The sequence below is a fragment of the Pelophylax lessonae genome (assembly GCF_965119305.1).
Source record: "Pelophylax lessonae genome assembly, chromosome: 4".
NCBI lineage: Eukaryota > Metazoa > Chordata > Amphibia > Anura > Ranidae > Pelophylax > Pelophylax lessonae.
In genome coordinates, this window is record NC_138771.1 from 577,578,717 (window position 1) to 577,601,958 (window position 23,242).

At 44.6% G+C, this 23,242-nt stretch overlaps 1 protein-coding gene across 2 annotated transcripts in view; it reads left to right on the plus strand.

Moving 5' to 3' along the window:
* LOC309553278 (patatin-like phospholipase domain-containing protein 6) overlaps positions 1-23,242 on the plus strand; it is a 108,242-nt gene that overhangs the window by 27,429 nt on the left and 57,571 nt on the right. For both annotated transcript variants that reach the window (XM_082254284.1, XM_082254283.1), the window contains 7 exons: positions 9,604-9,732; positions 9,888-9,968; positions 10,628-10,700; positions 12,389-12,478; positions 12,652-12,725; positions 12,846-12,932; positions 21,600-21,677. In XM_082254284.1, coding sequence (XP_082110410.1) covers positions 9,604-9,732; positions 9,888-9,968; positions 10,628-10,700; positions 12,389-12,478; positions 12,652-12,725; positions 12,846-12,932; positions 21,600-21,677 — 612 coding nt within the window. The remainder of the gene's footprint in view (positions 1-9,603; positions 9,733-9,887; positions 9,969-10,627; positions 10,701-12,388; positions 12,479-12,651; positions 12,726-12,845; positions 12,933-21,599; positions 21,678-23,242) is intronic.

A 23,242-nucleotide genomic window follows, 5' to 3' on the forward strand; every position in this document is an offset into this window, starting at 1 on the left:
CCTTACTCCCAGTAAACGGTATGTGGTCTAGCCCTGCATCCAGCGTGGACTCCACTTAACTCTTCTGTACCTGTGTTCAGGCTGGGACCTTGCAGCACAAGTCAGCTTCCATTGCTATGGGAAACAGACCACCCATGGAGAGAGAGCCGATAACAACACCCTCCTGCAAGAGGCTATCCTACCTGTCCCAGGCACATGCTTAATAACAGGCTGCTTGGTAAAATTCAGGTACCCTAGGTAATCACTTGTATCTGCACACTTCATCAACCTTGGTACTGACATCTTCATATCCCAATGTGTTTAACCACTTCAAAACAAGGCACTTTTACCCCTTTCCTGCCCAGGCCATTTTTTAGCTTTCAGCGCTGTCACACTTTGAATTACAGGTCATGCAACACTGTACCCATATGGAATTTGTATCATTTTTTTTTCTATAAATAGAGCTTTCTTTTGGTGGTATTTGATCATCACTGGGTTTTTATTTTTTGTTTAACAAATAAAAATATACAAAAAAATTTGAAAAAAAAAATGTTTTCTTCGTTTTGTTATAAAATGTTAAATAAAACGTATATAAAATAAGTACGTTTTCTACTTCACTGATGGGCACTGATGAGGCAGCACTGATGAGGTGGCACTGATTGGCACTGATGAGGAGGCACTAATATGCAGCACTGATGGGCACTGATAGGCAGCACTGATTTGCAGCATTGATTAACATTAATAGGCGGCACTGATGGGCACTGATAGGTGGCACTGATAGGCAGCAATTATTAGCACTGATAGGTGGCACTGATGGGTGGCAGTGATGGGCAATGATGGATACTAATAGGTGGCACTGATTAATGACACCAATAGGCAACATTGATGAAGAGGCACTGATAGGCATCCCTGAAAGGCACTGATTGGCATCCTAGGTAGGCATGGATTGGCATTCTACGCGGGCACTTGTGGGTATCCTGGTGGGCACCACTGATGGAGCTGCACTGATAATCAATGCGTCAACGCAGAACCCCCCTGTCAGGAGAGCCACTTATCAGCTCTCCTCTACTGGCATCCTGTCAGCACAAATTGAGGAAACCCGATAACGGGCACTTCCTGGTTACGCTGTGATCAGACACAGCTAAACACATGGTAAAAAGTCGATGTCATAGGCTCTTTACCAAGATCAGAGATGAGGTGTGTCAGAGCGATATAAGCCACTTATCCTAGTGGATGTCATATGACGCCTAGTCAGGATAATGGAAGCATCACCTGGCCGTTATTCTGCTATAGGCCAGGCGGGATGTGGTTAATGACCCGAGCTGTAGACCATGCTGGTTACCTGCAGTACACCCCTTGAATAACTTCAGACCAGACAGGAACAAGGTTTCAAAGCTTTACTTATAAAAGTAGAGAAATTAACATCTCAAAGTCCAACATGCAAGAACAGTATTTCTCCTACATCCTCAATCCTAACTCAGGCTATATGCTGCCCTGGCATACTTGCAAAGGTAGAGTTCATGTACGATAAAGGAGATCCATTAGTGGCATTTCACAGTGTTGGAATCTTCGTGGATGAGCCCCAAGTCATGATGCCCTTCTACATCACGGCAGTAACCAGCAACATTCTTTTACTCCTCCTAGGTATGGTTCTCCCTGATGTGTGTAGCGCTACCCCCTCAGGAGCCGCTAAAGTAAAACGGGTCCCTTGCTCCGCCTGTCAGCCCCCAAAATCAAGCTCCGCCCCACTGGCACAGCTGGTGAATTTCTGGGTATATGCGCCTTTAAGAATACACTTTGACACAATGAAGCGCCAGTTTAAATATGTACTGGAACAATTAAATTGTAAAATATACAGATCAGCACAACAGAATATGAGATCAAAGATTAAAGGGAGTTTGATCTTCTAAATCCCAATAATGAATGTATAATTTAGGGAGCAAACACTAACTCAAGTAAGATGCTTAGCAATGCATATAACGTAGTATATAGTTATAAATTCTAAAACTGTAGTTAGTGAGAGTGATCAAGAAACAATGTGATATAATCCACTATTAAGCAACCTGGAATTGAATATATTCAGGCAATTACTGTAATAACCTCTCTATTCTATCTAAATAACTGGCATAACACTGAATCGGGGGCCCCCTTTATGGATTAGCCGGTGTAGTCACTCCTTTGCAAGGCCTTACGATTCTTCGCCGGCAGGTTGGTGCTCTTAATCACTTGTGTAAGTGATATTTGTATTCCAAGATGGGGATAGGAACTATTTATAATCCACCAAAATTATAGAAGTTATTACCATCCAGGCTCACTATAGCATGTATGCAGTATAAGGATCTGTGTGTATACAGTTTAGGCCTCTTCAGCTTGCCACACCCTATTATAATATTACAGTGTCCTATGACAACCTCTGTATCACGGTAAGGTTTCCTCAGCGTCTGTACTGTGTCACAGGTCTTCCTCCTTATGACAATTGAACTACTATAGTTAATGCAGTTGGATATCTCTCACCCAATCCTCTGTATGCATCTGCTGTCTCAGTCAGTCCACTCAGCTTCATTGGCTCTGCCACTGCTGTGAAATCACCAGCATCCGCACTGCTGAGGACGGGCTCCATGCTCTCTCCAGGCCACATGTATTAGGCCTCAAATGCAGACTGTGTCCCAGCACAGCTCTCAGGCGGATCTGTCCTTGCTGAGTTCCCAGGAGAGGAGTGTGTGTGAAGCAGATAAGTCTAAAGGCTCTGCTCTGATATGTACGAGCTACTTATGGCCCCCACGAGTGAGACTTACCATAAGGAAAAAAACAACTGGTCCCATTGGTACCATTGGTTCAGTTTGAAGTTCTCTGTATAACCCAATCTGACATTTAATATGCGGCTGCTATATGGCGCACTTGCACTATTATGTTCTTCCCAGTTGAATAGAGTGTGGAAGCTGTGCTTTAAGCTTTTACCTTAACCACTTAAGCCCCGGAGGATTTGGCTGCTAAACGACCAGGGGGTATTTTGCGATTCGGCACTGCGTGACTTTAACGGACAATTGCGCGGTCGTGCGACGCTGTACCTAAACAAATTTGGCGTCCTTTTTTCCCACAAACAGAGCTTTCTTTTGGCGGTATTTGATCACCTGTGCGATTTTTTGATCACGCGCTATAAACAAAAAAAGAGCGTCAATTTTGCAAAAATAGCAATATTTTTCCCTTTTTTTTATATGAAATTCCCCCCCAAAAAAATGTAAAAATCAAAATTTTTTAACATTTTTGGCCAATTTGTTTTATGCTACCTATGTTTGGTAAAAAAAATCGCAAAAAGCGTATTTTGATTGGTTTGCGCAAAAGTTATTGCGTTTACTAACTAAGGGAAAGATTTTTGTCATTTTTGTTGTTTTTTTTTTTAACGCGTAATGGCGGCGATCTGCGATTTTTTTTGCGGTACTGCGACATTGCGGCGGACAGATCGGACACTTGACTGACATTTTTGACACTTTTGGGGTTACCAGTGACATTTCTACAGTAATCAGTGCTATATATATGCACTGTTACTGTAAAAATACACTGGTAGTGAAGGGGTTAACTTTATTTGAGAGGGAGGGGCTGTGTGTGTCCCTAGGGGCGTGATTCTAACTGTGATTGGCTGTGGCTTCAGCTGTATGCAGAGTGATCAACGGATCTACATAGTAGATCCATATGATCATCTCTCATACAGAGGGGAGAATGACAGGCAGCTTGTTTACACAAGCTGCCTGACTTTCTCCCTCTCCCCCGCCGATCGCAGAGTGGCCGGCGGACATCGGGTCCGCCGGTCACACGCGCGGGGGGGGGGGTCCTTGACCACGCGGGAGCGGGAGCGCACCTCAGGCAGCGCGCGCTCGCTCCCTAGACCCTCACAAGCTAGTGACGTAGCCCTACGTCACTTTGCCTGTGAGGGGCTGACCGCCGACGTAGATAGTCGTGCGGCGGTCGGCAAGTGGTTAATGTATTGAGGATTTTATGTGCTTATGAGCTAAATTGATCTGGTTGAATATTGATATTTGATTCTTATTTCACAATGCCTGTTACACATCTTATGCAACCCTGCTTATTGTTTTCCCCTGTTGTTTGACAAAAATTGCAATAAAAACTATTTGAAATGGATAAAGGCTCTGCTCTGATCCTCCCTTTCCCCCGTTGCATCCTGGGATTGCAGTTTCTTCTGTAATCCAGATAACAGTCTGCTCAAACTTCAGAACTACATTTCCCACAATGCTGTTCTTCTACTTCCGGTGGGAAGTAGACTGACCTCTAAACTGGCCTCTTCTGCAAGCAGTCTTAAAGGTCCACACACAGCCTGAATGATCAGAATGTAATTCTGCATTTATCAAGGAATGACAGTCCGCTACACGTGGTTCTTCTACGGGTTCTGGGTCTGTCTGCTATGGGGCTCTTTGTTCCGGACCACTGTCCCTCTTTTATATCACAAGACCAGTGGATTGGACCCACCAAAACCAAAGAACCGGGAAAGGCATTAACCCTTACCCTCCCTTTCGGGGAGCACCTAACTGGCATATTTTTAACCCCCTTACATGTGCAATTATTGCTTCTTCAGGTACATTATTGACTATCCTAGAGCAATCAAATTTTCTAGCAAGTTCAAAGGCACATTGCAAGTGAATAAATAATTATTTAATGTAGATTTAAGCGTGCTGAGTTTTGATTGCTTTTCAGAGGCGATGAGGAGGCGATGTGATGCTTTCTCATCTCCTGTTTTAACACTATTTTTGCTGACAGAAGTGCAAGGCATTTTCAGCACTTCCTTGTTCACCTGAACATGTTGTGTTTGGTGGGCTTGCTGCCCTCTGATTGTTGCTTGTCAGGTACAAACATTGCATCCGTGGCATGTAAACACCCCAGCTTCAGCCGACTTCCTGCTCTGGGCCCTGCTCTGAGATGGCGGGTCGGCAAGCCCAGATCACCAACCCTCTATCCCAGAGCATCAGTAAATGAAACCGGCGGTAGAGGAAGCAAGTAGCAGTGGAGTAGAGCCGCATAAGCTGTTGCTTCTTATATAGCCCAGGCTCCTGTCTCGGGGGGGGGGGGGGGGGGTGACACCAAATGCTGGGACAGACACAGCAGGTGATACCTGAATGGAAGTTTATGACTAAAATCACAGGGTAAAGTATATGGGCATATCTGTTCTGCAGTGGTTACTGGGCTGCTTTCAAACTGCAATGCATCTGCACCGAGCCATAGACTTCTGTTATCACCTGCGGGTTTGGTGTGCTCTCAGAAGTCTATGGAAAGTGCAGCTAACCCCCAGGAAAGCCACAGGTGCACTGCATCAGTTTTTTTGGAGGGTTTTTGCGGCTAGGTGACAGTACTATATCAGGCACCTCATCCCTGAAGTAGTGTATGCGAAACAGGTATATGATGGGATTATAGCAGTATCAGTGGTAAAAAACAAACAATTTATGAAATAAAATTCACATATTTTATTTAGTACATGGTTAAAAGTAGAATGGTTAAAAATTGTTTACACGTCAGTTATACGGTCACAAATATGTGTTGAGTAGGTAGTTGTAGAGTAGTGTCTAACATGTTTTGGCAATATTGGGGATTTGAAGGCCGCTACTAATCAGCAAACTATAACAAATCAGAAACATGTATAAAGCATAGTCAGTTAATGGTATAACAACATTGTATAATACATGTTATTGTATCGGTATACATTGGCATTTTTCTACAAACCCAATTCCAAAAAAGTTGGGACACTGTAAAAATTGTGAGTAAAAAAGGAATGGACTAATTTTCAAATCTCATAAACTTATATTTTATTCACAATATAATATAGATAACATATCAAATGTTGAAAGTGAGACATTTTGAAATGTCATGCCAAATATTGGCTCATTTTGGATTTCATGGGAGCTACGCATTGCAAAAAAGTTGGGACAGATAGCAATAAGAGGCTGGAAAAGTTAAATGTACATATAAGGAACAGCTGGAGGACCAATTTGCAACTTATTAGGTCAATTGGCAACATGATTGGGTATAAAAAAGAGCCTCTCAGAGTGGCAGTGTCTCTCAGAAGTCAAGATGGGTAGAGGATCACCAATTCCCCCAATGTTGCGGCGAAAAATAGTAAAGCTCAGAAAGGAGTTTCCCTGAGAAAAATTGCAAAGAGTTTGAAGTTATCATCATCTACAGTGCATAATATCATCCAAAGATTCAGAGAATCTGGAACAATCTCTGTGCGTAAGGGTCATGGCCGGAAAACCCTACTGGATGCCCGTGATCTTCGGGCCCTTAGACGGCATTGCATCACATACAGGAATGTTACTGTAATGGAAATCACAACATGGGCTCAGGAATACTTCCAGAAAACATTGTCGGTGAACACAATCCACCGTACCATTCACCATTGCCAGCTAAAACTCTATTCACAATTTGTAGAGTGTCCCAACTTTTTTGGAATCGGGTTCACTCTGTCCAAACCATTCCAAACTTACCCAAGGTGCCAACACTGTGAGCCAGCCAGACCATCCACACCATAAAGGGGAGAGGGCGCCGTGTGGCCACAGAAGACATAATTAGACCAGGCTAGGATAAACAATCCATAAAAGATAAGTTTGAATATATAGCAGGTATGTATTATATGTCCAACACATGGCTAATTAGCCTAATAAATTTACTTTGTGAGAGCGCCTAGGTTTTTTTAACACCAGCCAATAACAAACAAACAGGGAAAAAAGATAATATAGTGTATAGTATAGTGTGTGACTGTCCTGTCAAATGTGTGATGTGCACATACATGTGCATAATGCAACGCACATATGGTGCACATACACATATCTATAATATATACAGTATCTCACAAAAGTGAGTACGCCCCTCACATTTTTGTGAAAATTTTATTATATCTTTTCATGTGAGAACACTAAAGAAATGACACTTTGCTATAATGTAAAGTAGTGAGTGTACAGCTTGTATAACAGTGTAAATTTGCTATCCCCTCAAATTAACTCAACACACAGCCATTAATGTCTAAACCGCTGGCAACAAAAGTGAGTACACCCCTAAGTGAAAATGTCCAAATTCGGCCCAAAGTGTCAATATTTTGTGTGGCCACCATTATTTTCCAGCACTGCCTTAACCCTCTTGGGCATGAAGTTCACCAGAGCCTCACAGGCTGCCACTGGAGTCCTCTTCCACTCTTCCATGATGACATCACGGAGCTGGTGGATGTTAGAGACCTTGCGCTCCTCCACCTTCCATTTGAGGATGCCTCACAGATGCTCAATAGGGTTTAGGTCTGGAAACATGCTTGGCCAGTCCATCACGTTTACCCTCAGCTCATTTAGCAAGGCAGTAGTCGTCTTGGAGGTGTGTTTGGGGTCGTTATGTTGGAATACTGCCCTGCGGGCCAGTCTCCGAAGGGAGGGGATCATGCTCTACTTCAGTATGTCACAGTACATGTTGGCATTCATGGTTTCCTCAATGAACTGTAGCTCCCCAGTGCCAGCAGCACTCATGCAACCCCAGACCATGACACTCCCACCACCATGCTTGACTGTAGGCAAGACACACTTATCTTTGTACTCCTCACCATCTGAACCAAATAAGTTTATCGTGGTCTCATCAGACCACAGGATGTGGTTCCAGTAATCCATGTCATTAGTCTGCATGTCTTCAGCAAACTGTTTGCGGGATTTCTTGTGCATCATCTTTAGAGGAGGTTTCCTTCTGGGACGACAGCCATGCAGACCAATTTGATGCAGTGTGCGGCGTATGAGCACTGACAGGCTGACCCCCGCACTCCTTCAAAATCTGCAGCAATGCTGGCAGCACTCATATGCCTATTTCTCAAAGACAACCTCTGGATATGACGCTGAGCACGTGCACTCAACTTCTTTGGTCGTCCATGGCAAGGCCTGTTCTGAGTGGAACCTCTCCTGTTAAACCGCTGTATTGTCTTGGCCATAGTGCTGCAGCTCAGTTTCAGGGTCTTGGCAATCTTCTTATAGCCTAGGCCATCCTTATGTAGATCAACAATTCTTTTTTTCAGATCCTCTGAGAGTTCTTTACCATGAGGTGCCATGTTAAACTTTCAGTGAGCAGTATGAGAGAGTGAGTGCAATAACCCCAAATTTAACACACCTGCTCCCCATTCACACCTGATACCTTGTAACACTAACAAGTCACATGACAATGGGGAGGGAAAATGACTAATTGGGCCCAATTTGGACATTTTCACTTTTGTTGCCAGTGGTTTAGACATTAATGGCTGTTTGTTGAGTTATAATCCCATTAAATACCTGTTTCACATACTTAGTGCATCAGTGTGAAAGCAGCCTTAGGCCCCTTACACGATCAGTCCGATCCATTTAGACCCTTCATTCACCTCTATGGAGTGGGAGATGTAAATGGACTTGTGTCCACCGGCCTACCTCCAATTCCATCCGCTAAAAAAAACAAACAAAAGGAGATCAGATCGGAGGGCCCATAGAAAAGAGCGGGCTGTGTCCATGTCCTCTCTGCATATGCAGTCTATATCCTTTTATCCGCCCATTCCACTCATTGTTGCCCGCGATCAGTTACCAAGTTTCTTTATTGGCCCTTGCTCGTCAAATGGTTGAGGACCACTGCCTTAGGGAAAGGAGAGCACTGCAAGTGAGCATTTAAAACACTTAGTTATTATGTGCCTTTATCTGACATTTTTTGAGTTGGTGTCTGCAGACAACAGAAATACAGGAGCTTCTGGTATTCACAAAAAGATAACACGAACCAATCATTAAAGCCCTTCACACATTTTTTAATTTTCTGCAGTGTAACATTTAAAGCAGGAATCCAGTTTGGATTTTTTTCCCTTAACTTGCTGCAGAGATGGCACTTCATTTTTTCCTGTGCATTACAGCTCCATCTACGTCATAAAGGGCCCCTTTGTGTACCTGCCTTTGACAATAACTATTGTTTTACCTCCCCCTGTAGTTCTTACTACTACAGGAGTAACACGATGATGCAGCTACCGCAGCCAGTGGTCATTAATATTGGCCCAAACAGCATACTGGCCACACCCACAGCAGCTTGATCTGCACAGATGCATGGGACATGTAGCCCCTGTGTGGCTGCTCCTCCCCACCTACTGCCATACCAAAGGAAGGAGAAGGATAGGACTAGAATGGTTATGGGACTGCTACATTACATAGAAAAAAAAAAAAGTATTGAGCTAGAAAGTTAAGATAATTAAAGAAGGTACATTGTCCAAGATTCGGGGAGGGGACTAGGGGAAATTATTACTTTGATGCTGGGAGTTCTGCTTTAAATTGGGCAGACTAGATGGGCCAAATGGTTCTTATCTGCCGACACATTCTATGTTTCTATGTTTCTATGTTAAAGGGTACCCATGCCTTCAATATGGACATTAAACTAAAAATGTAAACTAATGCCAGGTGCTGTAAGAATTTACAAGGTTGAGGACTTTCCTCCTACCATCACGTGACAGTGATAAGCAAATCACCAAGCGCTACCACTGTCACATGCTCTTCTATACCTGCAAAATGTAAGGTACCCACATTTCAGTAAATATAATCTGCACATTTTTTTTTATCCTGTATATGTAATACAAGTGTTGTTTGCCATCTGCAGGGGCACCAGAGACCATACCGCACAGTTACAGCAAAGGCTGTAGAGAAGAGCACGGTGCTACGACTTCCCGTTGAGGCATTTTCTGCTGTGTTCCGCTCCTACCCCCAGAGTTTAATCCGGACTGTCCAGGTTGGTAGCTGCTTTGTATGTGGGACCTCAGATAAAAATGTAGTTGTGGAAAGTAGTGGATAATCTAGGAAAAATATATATTTCAGTTTTATGTTCATGGAACTAAAATGAAGCCATCATATATTCACTTTTTTCTCCCATTCTTCCTTTATCAGATTATCGCTCTTCGTCTGCAAAGAGTCACCTTCCTTGCTCTGCACCATTACTTGGGCCTGACCATTGAACTCTTCCAGCATGTAATACCCATCAACTCTCAACATTAGGGGTTGGAAGGGGATGTGGGTGAATTGCTGGAGGGTTCACCAGGAGAAGGAAAGAGATCCTGATTCATTAATTTAGATCTTTAGTTAGACATAATTTATAACATGATCCCTGTTCTGGAGACCTCACTTACAAAAAAAGATACATGCGACAAAAAGTATGAAAGGTCTGAGGGATGCACCATATTATGAGGGACTGCAGGAATGTAATATGTTCAGTCTTTAGGAAAGAATTGACATAATTTATTACATTAAGGGCATGAAAAGGTTCCAGAGGGAGTATTTTCAATATGAAGCTCCGATTAGGTCCTAAGACTTGTACAAGGAAAGTTCAAAACTCATTTTAGAAAGTATTATTTTACCAAAAAGTAGTTGATACTTGGAACAAACTTTCCAACAGAGGTAATTAATCAGTCAACATTAAATGAATTTAAACATGTTTGGTACAAAAATAGACCTATAATCAGATAAAAAGGTAAAAATATAAAAAAGGGGCAGACCTGATAGACCACTTGGTCATTTTCTGCCATCCCTTTTCTGTTTTTACGCGCATCACTCAGATAGCACTGAGAAGCAAAGGATTGGGTGAAAGGTGACCAGGATAAATATTTACTGACAAGTTTTTCTCCATGCAGGAACTCCAGTCTGAATTAAGTCCTTCTCGTCCTGTCCGACCTCACCTTTCCAGAAGTATAACACATACTGAAGGTAGGACTATACAAATTTTATATGGTCAGATTTGATAGTAGCACAGAATGGCTAAAGCTTCATCTATATTTACCAGACTTGTCCATGATAGTCCCTTAAAGTATGGCAGGTAACACCCACTCCTCGCAATGCAGTGGGTTTTACAGTGGCTTTTTTGGTTTAAATCCAGTATTGTTTTGTGAGTGACCCATCTTGCAGACATTTACCCTTGAAAACCACCTCCAAGCCTAGCTCCAAAGTTCAGTCTATTAAATTAAAAGTTGAAACCCTATGACAGTTCCATCTACATCCAACAGGGAGGGGATCTTGAATCCTGCAGCGGATGATATACAGTACACCAGGTGGAAAAGCCCTGGATTTTCCCAGTGTAGCACCCTCCTAGATAGGTGCTAGGAAGAAGCATATGGGTGGCCCTGTCTGCATATCAGGAGGGCCTGATTATTTTGTTAGGCTGTCATGTGCTTTCAAGGGTGTCTGTTGAGTCTGGGGAGTCTCCCCATTGTGTCCAATGAGGGCTCTTATTGGACAGTGGAGGAAACCTAACCATTAGCACACCAGGGCTTGTATCCATCTCAGAGGGCAGAATCTCCCGCAAAGCATCCTAGGATAGGGTATAAGTCTGAGGGGAGCACATGATGCAGTGTCTTTGGTGGGAAGCAGAGTCCTAGGAGGAGCGTGATGGCTGTCTCTCCTCCTGTCAGCGCAAGTGAGAGTGTCCTGGGCAATCGGCTTAGAGGACGAAGTATGAGCTGAGCTGCAGAGAAGGGATCCAGAGTGCTGTGGACCAAGTGGAGCTGCTGGGCAGAAGTTTCGGGGAATAACAGTATCGTGAGTACCTGAGACTGCCCAGGGGTCTGCCTAGTAGAGGGGACCACTCCAGAAGGTCAAGGGGATCCAGGAGCCAGCTAACCTGTGGAGAAGATTTAGCGAAAGGGGGTGCCAGTGTTTAAGCCCTGAAGATAAGTGAGAGAAAGAGGGTGCCAGTGTGGGCCCTGAAGTGTTCAGCAGCGCAGCAGCAGTATAAGTAGCTACCTCAGCAAAGAGTGCTTAAGGGAGTTAAAGAAAGGACTTCTTTATGTGAGAAAGCAGTCCAAGGTCAGTTTGGAGTTAACAGGCAGCAAGCCAGCGTTAACCAGCATCAACTGGCGTTGACCGGCATCTAGCCAGCGTCAAGTCAGCATCAATCGGCATTTTTCAGTTGTCCCTAGCAAATTGTGCATAGTTGAGTCAAAGGAGTATCCCACTCTTCCCTTCTCCCATCCAAGTTCTCAATAAATACAAAAAACCCAAAGTTACTGGACTGGTCTGAGCGCTCACACTTGGAGGAACATGCACAGAGGTACTTTAGTTGCACCCGGTGGCCCAGGGGGACTCATATCCAGCAAAACAGCTTGGAATCCTGCTACACCAGTAAAGGCTTCAGTCAGTGATTGGGCATAAAGACATTTTAGCCATCAATGTAAGTAAATACATATTTTAATTGTTTAAATCTAGGTATCTGTTAGATCCAGTTTATGTACAGTTAGATAATAAATCGTACTGTCATTTGAAATATTATCCACCAGTTTCATACAAAATCTAAGCAAACCCAAAATTGGTCAGATCTGGTAGGTATTTTACCCAGAGGTATACATATATTGTTTTGAAACCATAGTGCCACAAACTTTAGCTCTTTGTTCTCCTTTCAGAAGATCAGCCAGATGTTTGTAAATCCTCTCCCACACGAAGGAGACCCCCTCTTCTAGGAAACTGTAAATCCACATCTGCTAGAAAAACAGGTGACCTTTTGATTTTCTTTTTCTGTTTATATTATTGCTATTAATATACACCATTGTTCTAGTTCAGTCTGGGGTTACTTAGAAAATACTTAGTGGAAAAATGTTCTTTTTAGCTTTATGCAGGTTTGTCTTTTGTTATTAACCCATACATTTTATATATATATGTTGTGCAGGTTTCTGGAGGTCTCTGGATTGTGAATTAGAACAGAGCCACATGGGAAAGTCTCCAGTATCACCCTCAGATGAGGTGAGAACCTGCTGATACTTGGATATTCAGGCCCTGCCTTTGTGAATTATAAATATGTTTGTTTGCTGTACTTTGGTTGTGAATTCTGACGGTACTGTATGCTAACATTTAATACAACAGGAGACACTTTTCTGGACGTCTGAGGAGAATATGCATAGGTTGCTGGATAATGGAAAGAAACAGCTGGCAAAGCAAATGGACCTTGAAGTAAGTGGTCTAAATAATTATTGTCAGCATCACCTGCAGGGGCAAGTCGCGGGGAGCACACCACAGAGGTTGTGAATCCAATGGCTGACTGCTGAGGGTCGATGGTTCAGAGAAGCAGCTACACAGGGTTGCAGCCACGGTCTTGGACAGGGAGCTATAACATAAGATTCCTCAGGGTGTGGAGCCTAAGAGCCAGCAGGTTTTCACCATAGCCTCTGATGGTGAGAATGGACTTGGCTGCAGCTGACTCCAGGTCCTGGCTCCCAGGGTCTCCCAGCTCACGCTCACGGCTGGCTCAGGTGGATGGAGAGGAACCAGCAGTACAGGGCCACAAGGGATAGTCAGGAGAACAAGCCAAAGGTTGGGGCAACAAGCGGACAGGGATGGTCAGAAGGACAAGCCAAAGGTCGGGCCAAACAAGAAGGCAGGGATGGTCGGGTGAACAAGCCAAAGTCGGTACACAGAGATTAGACGTAGAGCACATGGCAAGAAACACTCATGGAAGCCTTCACATAATTGTTGCTTGGTCAAAGATGGCTTGCAGTGCGTAGGTTAATATAGTGTTTCCTGTTAGAGGCTGGGGTGTATCCATGCTGAGAGAAGATTACCTAAACACACAGGTGTGAGAGCATGGTCCCTAAAGCTGATACACAGACCAGAGAGGTAGCAGACAGTCAGGGCATGAAACATTACTGCAGATTCATGACAGTACCCCCTCTCTTACAAGGCCACCCCCTCTTGGGCCCAGGCTTGGAGGGGAACCTCAAATGAAACCTCCTCAAAAGACGAGGCGCAAAGACATTCGATGCAGGGATCCAACTCTCTCCTCAGGACCAAAACCTTTCCAATGCACAAGGTACTGAAAAATGCTTTTACAGAGCCAGGAATCCAGAATTTAACTAACCTCGTACTCCTGATTATCCTCAGAGACCGGAACTGAGGTAGGAAGAGGACGAGAGAACTTATTGAGGACTAAAGGCTTCAGAAGGGAAACATGAAAGAAGTTAGATATCTTGAGGCTTTTAGGGATCTGAAGTTTAAAACAAACCTGATTTAGCTTAGAAATTATAGTGTATGGGCCAATAAATCTTGGGGCAAATTTCAGAAAAGGAACCCAAGGCTTGATGTTCCTGGGGGAAAGCCAGACTTTGTCTCCTGGCTGTAGAGAAGGCAGCTTACGCCTGCGACGGTCGGTAAAACATTTGAATTTAGGGTACTGCTGCCCGAAGGGATTTATGAACATCACTCCAAATAGAATTGAATGATTCTTGAACCGTAGCCAAAGCTGGAATGTCTAGATAAGAGGTCATAAGAGGGTGTCTTCTGAGAACTGATGTTAACATGATTATTGTGAGAGAATTCTGCCCACGGGAGTAGAGCAGACCAATCATCATGATGAGCAGAGACTAAAGTGCGGAGAAAGACTTCTAACTCCTGATTAACCCTCTCAGTCTGTCCATTGGATTGGGGTCGGTAAGAAGAGGAAAAATCCAACATTAATATTAAGGGTATTTGCAAAAGGCTCTCCAAAAGTGAGATGTGAATTGAACAACCCCGTCAGAAACAATATGGGAGTGAACCCTATGGAGGTAGAAGATTTCTCCAGCAAAAATGGGAACCAGAGCAGGAGTGGAAGGGAGATCGGGAAGAGGAACAAAATGAGCCATCTTGGAGAACCAATCGATTACCACCCAAATGACCGTATTATTCTCAGATGGTGGAAGATCAGTGATAAAGTTCATGGCAATGTGAGACCAGGGCTCCCTAGGAATGGGCAAGGGCATGAGAAGACCAGCAGGAGCTTGCATGGAGAATTTAAGACTGGGCACAGACATAACAAGTGTTAACGTAGTCTTTGACATCCGAACAGAGAATAGGCCGCCATTAGTGGCGACTGATAATCAGAGGAATCCAGCATGACCTGCCACCTTGGAATCATGTCTCCAATTAAGGATCTTGGCTCTTAGCTCAGTGGGCATGAAGGTCTTGCCAGGAAGAATTTTTGACACCCGAGTGGTAGAATGGACAAGAATGCATGAAGTAGGAATGATTGGTTTAGAGATTGAGAGTGCATCAGCCCAACTGTTGCAGGAACCGGGTTTGAACATAATCGTGAATTTAAAAGGGGAAAAGAGAAGACTCCACCTGGCCTGTCTGGGATTCAGAGGTTTGGCATTCTGTAATTACTGCAGATTTTTATGATTAGTGAAAATTGTTATGGAGTGAGAGGAACCCTCCAAGAGATGAGGCCACTCCTCTAATTCCAATTTATTGCAAAATTTCCAGATCGCCAATAGCGTAATTTTTCTCTTCCTGAGAACATTTTTTGGCGAAAAACGCACATGGTTGACGTTTTCCCTCAAAGGACTATAGAAACGCAGCTCCCACCCCAGTGGAAGAAGCATCTACTTCAATAAAGATTGGCTCCCCAGATTTAAGTCTCCTCAAGAGTGGTCCAGAAATAAAGGCCTGTTTTAAATCATGAAATGCAGAGACAGCTTCTGAAGGCCACTCCTTGGCATTCGCACCCTTCTTTGTCAAGGCAATAATTGGCAAAGCAATGGAAGAGTAATTCCTAATAAACTGCCTGTAATAATTTGTGAACCCAAGCAAGCGTTGTGTCGCCTTGAGGCTGGCAGGGAGAGGCCAGTTAGTAGTGGCCAAGACCTTTCCAGGATCCATACAAAGACCCAAACGAGAGACAAAACAGCCTAAAAACAGGACCTCAGAACATTAAAAAGAACACTTTTCCAACTTCGCATAAAGATTATTCTCACTTAGGCGCTGTAGTACAATCCGCACATGGTTTCTGTGAACAACCAGGTTTTCAGAAATAATAAGAATGTCATCCAGATAGATGACAACAAATTGATATAGCAGATCCCTGAAGATTTAGTTGACAAAGTTTTGGAACACAGGTGGGGCATTACACAGACCAAAGGGCATAAACAAGTATTCGTAATGTCCATCTCTGGTGTTAAATTTAGTTTTCCATTCATCGTTTTCCCATGCCTGGATCAGAATGTATGCACCCCTGAGATCCAACTTAGTAAAAATGGAGGCACCTTTTAATCTGTCAAACAGTTCAGATATTAAGGGTAAGGGTATTGATTTGTGATTGTCACCATATTCAAGCCTCGATAGTCAATGCAGGGTCTTAAAGTACCATCTTTTTTGCCAACATAAAAGAACCTTGCTCCTGCAGGTGAAGAAGATTTCCGTAAGAATCCTTTTTCTAGATTTCCAGCAACATATTCTGACATGGCCTAGGTCTCTGGGATGGACCCCTTGGCAGAGTTGCTCCAGGAACAAGGTAAATAGCACAGTCAAAGGACCTGTAAGAGGCACCTCAGCTGATTTTTTGCAGAGCACATCCCGGAAATTGCTTTATGCAGCAGGAAGAGCAGAAAATACTAATGTGGTGGCGACAGGAAGATTATTCTTAGGAGTAAACTTGAGTAGGCAGGACGAGAAACAAGAGGGATCCCAAGCCAGAATCTGCCCAGCAGTCCAGTCAACATGTGGAAAATGGAAAAAGGCCCAACACAATAGGGGTGGAGGCCCTATGGTAGGATAAGGAAGAATATATTCTCCTAATGGAGTACACCTACTGACATCTTAACAGGGAGGGTCTGGAAGCGGATAGGGCCCCCTGGAAGAACAGTACTATCAAACGCAGAGACCACTAGGGGAGTGGTGAGGGGAGAAAGGGAAAGTTTCATGGAAGATGCAGTTCCCCAGTCCATAAAATTGCCAGCGGCTCCGGAACCCAGATATGCCCAGACCAAATGAGAAAAAGAGCGAACATGGAGGAACACAGAAAGTAGGCGAGAAGGTGAAGGGGATATTTCTGGGTCCAATACTCCACCTTCTAGATGTATTAGACCCGAGCGTTTCCCGGACGAAGTGAGCAGGTGTCACGAAGATGACCTTTGCACCAAAATAGATCTGTGCCTAGCACGTTCCCCAGGAGGTTACCTGGTCCGGTCCAGCTGCATTGGTTCCTCAGCTGGCAGGGGATGCTCCACCGGTCAAAGAGAGGGGAGCTCAGGCTGACTAAGGGCCAAGTGCTGGCGTCTTACATCGTCCAGATCAGCGGGAATGGTTCTTCCCACTAATTCATCCTTCACTCTGTCAGAGAGGCCATGTAAAAAAGTTGCAACTAAGGTCTCATTATTCCAGCTCAGCACAGCAGTTAGTATACGGAAGTGAAGAGGATACTATCCCATTGAAGCAGACTCTTGGCGGAGACGGAAAAGGGCACTGGCCGCTTAAGAGTCAAACCTAAAGGCTAAAACCACTGGATAATTTTTTCTTCCACAGAGGGGCAGCCCAGCCCTAAGCCTCACCGGACAGGAGGGAAATAATATAGGCTACCTTTGCCCGATCAGAGGGGAAGTTTTGGGGCTGGAGTTCAAAATGAATGGTACACTGGCTATGGAACCCCCTGCAGGCCTTGGAGTCCCCAGAGTAACGGGCTGGAGCTGGTAAATGCAAAGAATTTGCAGCTGCGACTGTGACCGGAATAGGAATGGCAGCAGATTGCGATTGAGGTTGTTGAACCGGGGGTCCTAAGGATGCTTGAAGCTGGTCAGGCCAAATCCTGAAGGAATTGCATCACCTGGGTCTGATTAGATTCCTGGGTCTTGAGTTTGTGGATTATTCCCTGCAGCTGATCATCAGGGGGTAGAGGCACATCAGCCGGGTCCATGGCCCGAGTACACTGTCAGCGTCACCTGGGGGAGCAAGTGACGGGGAGCGCAGCACGGAGGTTTTGAACCCAATGGCTGACTGCTGAGGGTCGATGGTTCAGAGAAGCAGCTACACAGGGTCACAGCCACGGTCCTGGACAGGGAGTTGGAGCATAAGATTCCCCAGGGTGTGGAGTCTAAGAGCCAGCAGGTTTTCACCAGAGCCTCTGATGGTGAGAAAGGACTTGGCTGCAGCTGACTCCAGGTTGCGTCCCCCAGGGTCTCCCAGCTCACGCTCAAAGCTGGCTCAGGTGGATGGAGAGGAAGCAGCAGTACAGGGCCACAAGGGATAGTCAGGAGAACAAGCCAAAGGTCAGGGCAACAGGCAGACAGGGGTGGTCAGAAGGAAAAGCTGAAGGTCGGGCCAAACAAGCAGACATGGATGGTCGGGTGAACAAGCCAAAGTCGGTACACAGAGATCAGACATAGAGCACACGGCAAGAAACACTCAGGGAAGCATTTACACAATTGTTGCTCGGGCAAAGATGGTTTGCAGTCCGTGGGTTATTATAGTGTTTCCTGTTGGAGGCTGGGGTGAGCGTGGAGCCATGCTGAGAGAAGATCATTTAAACACACAGGTGTGAGAACACGGTCCCTAAAGCTGATACACAGACCAGAGAGGTAAGCAGACAGTCAGGGCATGAAACATTACTGCAGATTTATGACAACTATTCTGACTCTGATAATTGTAATAGTGACTTATCTCTTTCTGAGACCTCTATGCTTAGCCTGAAGGTAGCAAAAACAATCACTGCAGACAATCTTCCTCAAATAGCTGAACTCACCAAACACTTGGCATCCACAAATATCCTTATTGCATGCAAGAATTGAGGCATCCAATATGGTTCAGTAGATATTGGCATTTGTAGTGTTTGAAGTATCTTTCCAAGCCTCAATGTGTGTCTTGCAGGAACAGTGGAGGAACGGACAATGAGGAAGGAAGTTTCATAATATAAGAGGAAGATGCACAGAAAATTGTGTGTAATTAAAACAATGACAACAGGGTGGCAACATAACAATATAAATTAATTTAATGAAACAGCATAACAAATAAACATGCAATTACATCACCAATATAGCTGCTAGGGGCAGCATTATAATGAATTTATTTCCTTGCATCCTCCTTAGTTTTAACCAGTTCCCATCCGGCTTATAGACAGGCGGGACAGCTCTAGATCCGGGTGGATGTCATAAAAAAAATGTAATAAAAAAAAATTCAAACATTTTTTACATACTGTCAGCAATCTGTGCCCTGATCACTGCCACACCAGTTATTTGATGATAACACTGTACTGCACTAGTGACAGTATGTTAAAAATAAAACGTGAAAAAATTATTTTATTACATTTCTTAATTTTCCAAAAAGTTGTGACAAAAAATTACAACTTCAAAAAGCTCGCCATGCCTCCTACTAAATACCTTGGACTTTTTTCCAAAAAGGGTTTATTTGGTGGATATTTGTACTGTCCTGGCATGTTCAGGCCTCAAGAAATGAGAGACCATCAGTACATTAGGATTGATCGTTTTTCAGATATACTGTATATACCATAGTTTGTGGAATCTATAACTTTATTGCAGACTAAATATTAAACAGTGATTTGGGTTATTGTCAACAAAGAAATGTAGCAGAATACATTTTGGCCTAAATCTTTTAAGAACGATTATTTGCAAAATTTTATAACAGAAAACAAGTTTTTTCTTTAAAAAATGTCATTCTTTTTTTTTATTTAGCATAAAATAAAAAATCCAGTGGTGATGTAGCACAAAGTAGGTGCTAGGTAAAAGCATAGTGGGCCTTGGCTGCCTAACAGCAGGGCCATGATTTTCAGCTGGGCTGTCATGTCTCCCAGGTGTGACTGCTGAGAGGGGAGTCTCCCCACTGGCTCCATGAGAGGATTCTCATTGGGCAGTGGAAGAAACCCAATCAGTGGTCCATTCAGGCCTGTATCTACCCCAGAAGGCAGATTCTGCTGCAGAGGATTCTGGGAGTGGGTATAAGTTTGGGGGACGCATGACGCAGTGTCTTTGGTGGGAAGCAGAGTCCCAGGAGGGAGGGTATGGCTGTCTCTCCTCCTGTCAGAAGGATCGGGTGTCTCGGGTGGCGGCCTGAGAGTCCAGAGAGAGCTAAGCTGAGCTGCAGAGAGGATCCGGTGTGCCGAGGACCAGTGGAGATAGAGGAGTTCAGTTCCAGGAAAGCATGCCATGTTCGCGAGGACTATGAATTGCCCCTGGGGGTCTGCCTGAAGTATAGAGGGGACCACTCCGGTGAAGGCCCAGGGATCCAGGAGCCAGCTATTGTCAAGGGGGTGCCTAGTCAGAGGACACTGAAGTGTTAGAGGGGGTGCCTAGTCAGAGGACCCTGAAGTGTTAGAGGGGTGCCTAGCAAGAGGACCCTGAAGTGTCAGAGGGGCGCCAGCGGTTGGGCCCTGAAGAGTTAAGTGTACAGAGTTGCAGCAGCACAAGCAGTTACAAGGAGCTACCTCAGTCAGTGAAGGGCTGGAGGTAGCTGTTCACCGGACTTTTGAGCTAAACAGAGTGTCAGGAGTCAAATGACATACAGTCCTGGATCTTCTGAGTTAATCTGAGTATTAAAGTCGAAGTTTCAGCACAGTTCAGCAGAACAGGATCTTCAAGCGCCAGGGAGTGTTGGCCTGCATTGAGCTGACGTCAAGAAAGCGCTACCAGGCATTTTTCTGTACAGAGTCCCAGTTGAACCTAGTTGAGCCAGAGGAGTATCCCATTCATTCCCTTCTCCCCTTCTCCCCTTCTGTAACAAAATTACAACTTAAATGTGTTGGAAGTGTTACCGGTAACAATGGCAGAACCATATCAGGCCCAATGCCTGAAAATATTGCTACAGGTGATTAAATACCACCAAAAGAAAGCTTTATTTGAGGGGAAAAAACTATAAGGCCTCTTGCACACTGCAGCTTAAAAATGCTCAGTACAGCGTTTTATTTTTCTGAGCTAAAATAGAGCCCATTCATTCTTAATGTGCCTATGCACACAGCCGCGTAAATGAGCGCCGCGTTTTCTTCAGTAAGAACAAAATAGAAAAATCTGCATTTTTGGTCAGTAATTTGCGCCTGATGCGCGCAAAAACGTGCAAAAACGCGCACAAACGCGCGAATGCGCTAAAATTACCCAAAATGTCAATTGAATATCCAGAACGCTAGAATAAATTTGCACGCAATTACGCGCATTTGCGCGAATTCGTGCAAGCGCGTAAGCACGAAATTGCGCGCAAATGCGCGAAAATGCGCGCATTACAATTACGCCAGAAAACATAGATGCTCTAACAGGAGTATCGTGTGTAAGGTGCCTAAAGATTTCATATGAGTACAGTGCTGCATTAATGTCATTCAAAGTGTGATAGCGCTAAATGCTGAAAATTGACCTGGCCAGGAAGGGGGTGAAAGTGCCCGGTATTGAAGTGGTTAAAGGTCTAAGCCAGTCACAACTTTTTATTTAAATTTTATACAGAGTGAGAAGAGGATTTCAGCCAGGTTTTTAATGCTGTCTTTGTCATCATTGGGGAGAATTCTGTTTTGTTTGGTATTAGTCACCTAGACCAGAAGCAAGGGGTATGTCAGAGGATTGTGGCACCAAAACATCACATATCTTATTGTGAATAAATAAAAGTGAATGTTAGAACAATATTTTGGTGTGCATGTGGCATCCTTAATTGCTTTCCCAGAATGGCCTCATCTGGCTCTATCACCCTAACACTCAAGATCAAAAAGGTCAATTGCCACACGTTTCAAAAAAGTTTTTATCACTGTTTGTGCTCCCTTTTGGGTTATTTCACCTAGCCTCCTGTTCTTACTAATGGCCATCAAATAAAAATTTAGCAGGATCTCTTTTTCACTTGTATATGGTATCTGGAGTTTAATTAACCCAAATGTTTGTGTTACAGGATCTGTCATTACTTGAGAACAAACTTACTCTTCATCACGTAAAGGCCGAGACAGTAATTGCCCGGAAGGGTGACCATGTAAGCAGAAATGTGAAAGACCTCAGCTTTTAATCCATTGTAATATTTCCTGCTGTAAGAACTACCACTGTCTTATTTATCATAGTGTTTGAAGAGTGTTTTAAGAGCTGCTCCAATGCTTATAGCAACCAATCATATCAGGAAAAACCATAGTGGTTTCCATGGGTGACAATCAATGTTCCCTCTAATTTTTTACTGTGCTGAGCAAATAAAAAAATTTCTGAGCGCAAACCTTTAGATTGAGCAATTGGGGGGGGGGGGGGGGGGACGTCAATGCAGAGTGACCAGCTTGCCCCAATAAACTGCAGAGTGCCACAGCAATGCCCCCAATAAACTGCAGAGTGCCACAGCAATGCCCCCAATAAACTGCAGAGTGCCACAGCAATGCCCCCAATAAACTGCAGAGTGCCACAGCAATGCCCCCAATAAACTGCAGAGTGCCACAGCAATGCCCCCAATAAACTGCAGAGTGCCACAGCAATGCCCCCAATACATTGCAGAGTGCCACAGCAATGCCCCCAATACATTGCAGAGTGCCACAGCAATGCCCCCAATACATTGCAGAGTGCCACAGCAATGCCCCCAATACATTGCAGAGTGCCACAGCAATGCCCCCAATACATTGCAGAGTGCCACAGCAATGCCCCCAATACATTGCAGAGTGCCACAGCAATGCCCCCAATACATTGCAGAGTGCCACAGCAATGCCCCCAATAAACTGCAGAGTGCCACAGCATTGCCCCCAATAAACTGCAGAGTGCCACATCAATGCCCCCAATAAACTGCAGAGTGCCACATCAATGCCCCCAATAAACTGCAGAGTACCACAGCATTGCCCCCAATAAACTGCAGAGTGTCACAGCATTGCCCCCAATAAATTGCAGAGTGCCACAGCATTGCCCCCAATAAACTGCAGAGTGCCACAGCATTGCCCCCAATAAACTGCAGAGTGTCACAGCAATGCCCCCAATAAACTGCAGAGTGCCACAGCAATGCCCCCAATAAACTGCAGAGTGCCACAGCAATGCCCCCAATAAACTGCAGAGTGCCACAGCAATGCCCCCAATAAACTGCAGAGTGCCACAGCAATGCCCCCAATAAACTGCAGAGTGCCACAGCAATGCCCCCAATAAACTGCAGAGTGCCACAGCAATGCCCCCAATAAACTGCAGAGTGCCACAGCAATGCCCCCAATAAACTGCAGAGTGCCACAGCAATGCCCCCAATAAACTGCAGAGTGCCACAGCAATGCCCCCAATAAACTGCAGAGTGCCACAGCAATGCCCCCAATAAACTGCAGAGTGCCACAGCAATGCCCCCAATAAATTGCAGAGTGTCACAGCAATGCCCCCAATACATTGCAGAGTGCCACAGCAATGCCCCCAATACATTGCAGAGTGCCACAGCAATGCCCCCAATACATTGCAGAGTGCCACAGCAATGCCCCCAATACATTGCAGAGTGCCACAGCATTGCCCCCAATAAACTGCAGAGTGCCACAGCATTGCCCCCAATAAACTGCAGAGTGCCACAGCAATGCCCCCAATAAAATGCAGAGTGCCACA